Source organism: Parus major, unplaced genomic scaffold, assembly GCF_001522545.3.
Source record: "Parus major isolate Abel unplaced genomic scaffold, Parus_major1.1 Scaffold401, whole genome shotgun sequence".
NCBI classification, from domain to species: Eukaryota; Metazoa; Chordata; class Aves; order Passeriformes; family Paridae; genus Parus; species Parus major.
Window position 1 is genome coordinate 4,895 of NW_015379311.1, and position 4,206 is coordinate 9,100.

The 4,206-nt window shown below is 64.1% G+C and overlaps 1 protein-coding gene across 1 annotated transcript in view; it reads left to right on the plus strand.

Annotated features, from left to right (window-relative positions):
* The window catches only part of LOC107198992 (spectrin beta chain, non-erythrocytic 4), a gene marked incomplete at its 5' end in the record, with an annotated part of 19,095 nt that overhangs the window by 4,874 nt on the left and 10,015 nt on the right, over nt 1-4,206 (plus strand). Inside the window, 5 exons of the mRNA XM_033511621.1 lie at nt 185-1,055; nt 1,137-1,274; nt 1,632-2,388; nt 2,718-2,920; nt 3,431-4,040. Of these exons, the coding sequence (XP_033367512.1) occupies nt 185-1,055; nt 1,137-1,274; nt 1,632-2,388; nt 2,718-2,920; nt 3,431-4,040 (2,579 nt within the window). The remainder of the gene's footprint in view (nt 1-184; nt 1,056-1,136; nt 1,275-1,631; nt 2,389-2,717; nt 2,921-3,430; nt 4,041-4,206) is intronic.

Here is a 4,206-nt window from a genome sequence, read left to right on the forward strand (position 1 = left end):
CCAAGGTCCTGGTGGGCCATCTCCAAGGGTAGCCACAGAACCAACGAGGTTGGAAAAGCCCTCTGAGATCTTTGGGTCCAACCTAGGACCAGACCCCAGAGTGCCACGTCTGGTCCTTCCTCGGACACCACCACGACCAGTGACCCCACCATGTCCACCATCTAAACCCCTTCTCCTGGCCCAGGCTACCAACCCTGCGACCCCCAGATCATCTGCAACCGCGTCAACCACGTCCAGACGTGCCTGGAGGAGCTGGAGGAGCTGGCGGCCAAGAGGAGGAAGGAGCTGGAGGATTCCCGCCAGCTCTGGACCTTCTTCCAGGAGATGGAGGAGGCCGAGGCCTGGATCCGCGAGAAGGAGAAGATCCTGGCCGCCAAGACCTGCGGCCGCGACCTCAGCAGCGTCATGACCTTGACCAACAAACACAAGACCATGCTGGGCGAGCTGGGCAACCGCCGGGCGCTGCTGCACCAGACCATGAAGAAAGGCGAGAAGATCCTGGCCAAGAAGTCCTTCAGCTCCGTGGGCATCCAGGAGAAGATGCGAGAAGTCTGCCTGCGGTGGAAGAAGCTGGAGGAGGTCACAGGGCTCCACCAGCAGCGCTTGGAGGACGCCCTGAACTTCTTCCAGTTCAGCGCCGAGACGGACGACCTGGTGGCCTGGCTGCAGGACACGTACCGCATCGTGTCCAGCGACGACTTCGGCCACGACGACTACTCCAGCCAGGCCCTCCTGCGCAAGCACCGCGCCGTGGTGGACGAGGTGGAGAAGCACCGCGCCGCCGTCCTGTCCCTCCGCAAGCAGCTGGCTCTCCTGGCCCCCGACCACCGGCAAGGCGTGGACATCCAGATCCGCGTGGTGGAGGTGGAGCAGCTCTACGGGGAGGTGGCCGAGGTGGCCGTGCTGAGGACGCAGTGGCTGCAGGACGCCTTGGCCGTTTACCGCATGTTCAGCGAGGTCCACGCCTGCGAGGTGTGGGTGGACGAGAAGGAGCAGTGGCTGGAGAAGATGGAGGTGCCCGAAGAGCTGGATGAGGTGGAGGTGGTCCAGCACAGGTGGGTGGAGGTGGCGTGGGGCGAGGCCGGACGCTGAGGTTCCTCACACCGTGGTGGACCTGCCCGTGTCCATCTGCTCAGGTTCGAGAGCCTGGACCAGGAGATGAACAGCGTCATGGGGAGAATCCTGGACGTCAACCAGGTGGTGCAGCAGCTGGTGGACGGTGGCCACCCCAGCTCAGACGAGGTCCGGTCCTGCCAGGACCACCTCAACAGCCGGTACGGGCCCGGGGGTGACCCAAGGTGGACCTTGATCTTCATGGGGTCTCCTTGGTGGGGCTGCCTGGAGACTCTCAACCTGTGGTGGGATGTCCCTGTGGGGTCCAGGTGTCCAGTGGAATGGTCCAAACCCATCGTTGGGGTTCCAAGGTGGACCTTGACCATCTTGAGGTCTCCCTGGTGTGGGGAAGGTCGTGTGGGGCTGTCTGGAGACTCCCAACCTGTGGTTCTCCACTGGTGGGACGTCCCCAGGTCTCCAGGCCACCATTCCCAGCCCATCCCGAGGGTTCCTGCTGGTGCTGGTGGGCCCCATCCCAGCTCAGGGGGGTCTCACCCCGCTCCTGTCCCCATCCCCAGCTGGAACCGGGTGGTGGAGCTGGTGGAGAACAAGAAGAGCCAGCTCAGCTCGGTGCTGAAGATCCAGAACTTCCTCCTGGAGTGCAGCGAGATGAAGGCGCAGGTGCGGGAGAAGAGAAAAGCCATCGAGGCCACCCAGTCCGGTGGCAGCGACCTGGGCGGGGTCCTGGCCCTGCAGCGCCGCCTGTCCACCATGGAGGCCGCCCTGGTGGTCCTGGAACCGCGGCTGGTGGAGCTCCAGCAGGAGGGCGAGGCCTTGGCCGCCGCCCACCCCGACCGCGCCCTGGAGATCCTGCTGCCCTTCGAGGAGATCAGCGAGGAGTGGGACAACCTCAAGCGAGCCCTCCAAGGTTGCGAGGACACCTTGACCATCGCCGGCCGTCTCCAGCAGTTCATCCAGGACCTGGACAACTTCTTGGGGTGGTTGGTGAAGACCCAAGCGGCCGTGGGCTCCGAGGAGGTCCCCGACAGCTTGGCCGAGGCCGAGCGGCTGCTGAACGTCCACGTGGCCCTCAAGGAGGAGATCAACGGCTACGAGGAGGACTACGCCAAGATCCAGGCGGCCAGCGAGCTGCTGGCCCTGGAGGAGATGGAGGTGCCCTACCTGTCCCTCCAGCAGTGGCTGCAGAAGCTGGACGCGGGCTGGGGGAAGCTCCTGCAGAGCTGGGAGATGAGGAGGGAGGTCCTGGTGCAGTCCCACATCTTCCACCTCTTCCTGCGCGACGTCCAGCAGTGCCAGAACAGCCTCTACAACCAGGTCTGGGAGGAGGCGGCGGCCACGGGTGGTGGAAGGTCCTGGTTGGTGGGATTTGGGTGGTGGAAGGTCCTGGTTGGTGGGATTTGGGTGGTGGAAGGTCCTGGTTGGTGGGATTTGGGTGGTGGAAGGTCCTGGTTGGTGGATTTGTGTGGTGGAAGGTCCTGGTTGGTGGATTTGGGTGGGAAAAGGTCCTCACTGGTGGATTTGGGTGGTGGAAGGTCCTGGTTGGTGGATTTGGGCGGGAGCAGCTCCTGGTGGAGCTCCTGTGGAATTGAGGTGACCACCCCAAGGCCAGGCCAGGGGTCACCACCCCCACCAACCCCTCCCAGGAGACCACCCTGGCCCACGCCGAGCTGCCGGACACGGTGGAAGGGGTGACCAAGGCGCTGAAGAAGCACAAGGACTTCACCACCACGCTGGAGCTGAACCTGCAGAAGGTCCAGCTGGTCCTGCAGGCCGGCGAGAGCCTCCGGCGCCAGCGCAACCTCCACAGCGACCGCGTGGCCGAGGCCATGGAGGGGCTCCGGGCCAAGTAGGTGCCCACCCTGGAGACGCCCGGCCCACCAGAAGCACCCAGGAGCCACCAGCGGCTCTCAGGACCCCAAAACACCCACACAGGACCCCGAAATTCCATGTAGAACCCCAAAAATCCATCCAGGACCCAAAAAATCCATGTAGGACGCCAAAAAATTCCATGTAGGACCCAAAAATTCCATCCAGGACCCCAAAAATCCACCCAGAGCCTCCATACTGGACCTCCCTGACCACCCAGGAGCCACCAGCAGCTCTCAGGACCCCAAAATTCCACCCAGGACCCCAAAAATCCACCCAGGACCCCAAAATTCCACCCAGGACCCCCCAGGAACCAGGATGAGGCTGGATCTGATGGTGGATCCCAGATGGAAGCTCGTGACTCAGTTTCCCCTTTGAGGGGAAGCTCAGGGGTTAATGAGGGGTTAATCAGGAGTTATCAAGGGTTAATTGGGGGTTAATGAAGGGTAAATTGGGGGTTAATTAGGGGGTCCCCCCCACCCCCCCGCAGGAGCCAACGCAACCATCAGCTGGCCCAGGAGTGGACGCGGCGGCTCCAGGACCACCTCGAGCTCCAGAGGTTCCTCCAGGACTGCCGTGAGGTCAGGCCCGGCCTCCTGAGACCCCCAAACCCCCCTGGAGCCCCCCAAAGTCTGAGACCCCCCCCAAATTCTCCCTGGTGGGGGTGGGCTCCAGGTTCTCCTGCAGGTGTGGGGTGGGCAGACCCCCCTGGGGTCACCTCCACATTCAAGGGGGCTCCGTGTCAGGTCGCCGGTGGGATTTGGGGTGGGGGGACCCCAAAAATCTCCCCCGGAGTTGGGCCAGGGGGTCCCTCCAGCCCCACAGGGGCTCCTCCAGCCCCAGAAGATCCTCAACATCTCGGGGGGCTTCGCCGGTGGCCGGGGTTGGACCTTCTGTGGTCCCTCCTCAGCAGCCCCAGGGTGGGCGAGACCCCAGCTCGGCCCCCCACGGATTTGGGGTCGGGTTTGGGGGTCCCTGGGGGTCCCGGCAGCCCCCAGCGGCTCCTCAGCATCTCGGGGGTCCCGGCGCTGCCGGGGGTGGGACCCGTCCGCTCCAGCCCAGGAGATCGCTCGGCCCCAAAGTCCCCCCTCGGATTTGGGGTCGGGTCTGGGGGTCCCCAACCCCCCCCGCACTGCCCCCTCCCCCTCCGGGGGGTCCCCGGGGTTTTGGGGTGAATTTGGGAAGTTTTGGGGTGAATTCGGGAGGTTTTAGGGGAAATTCGGGAGGTTTGAGGTGAATTCAGGAGGTTTTGGGGTGAATTCGGGA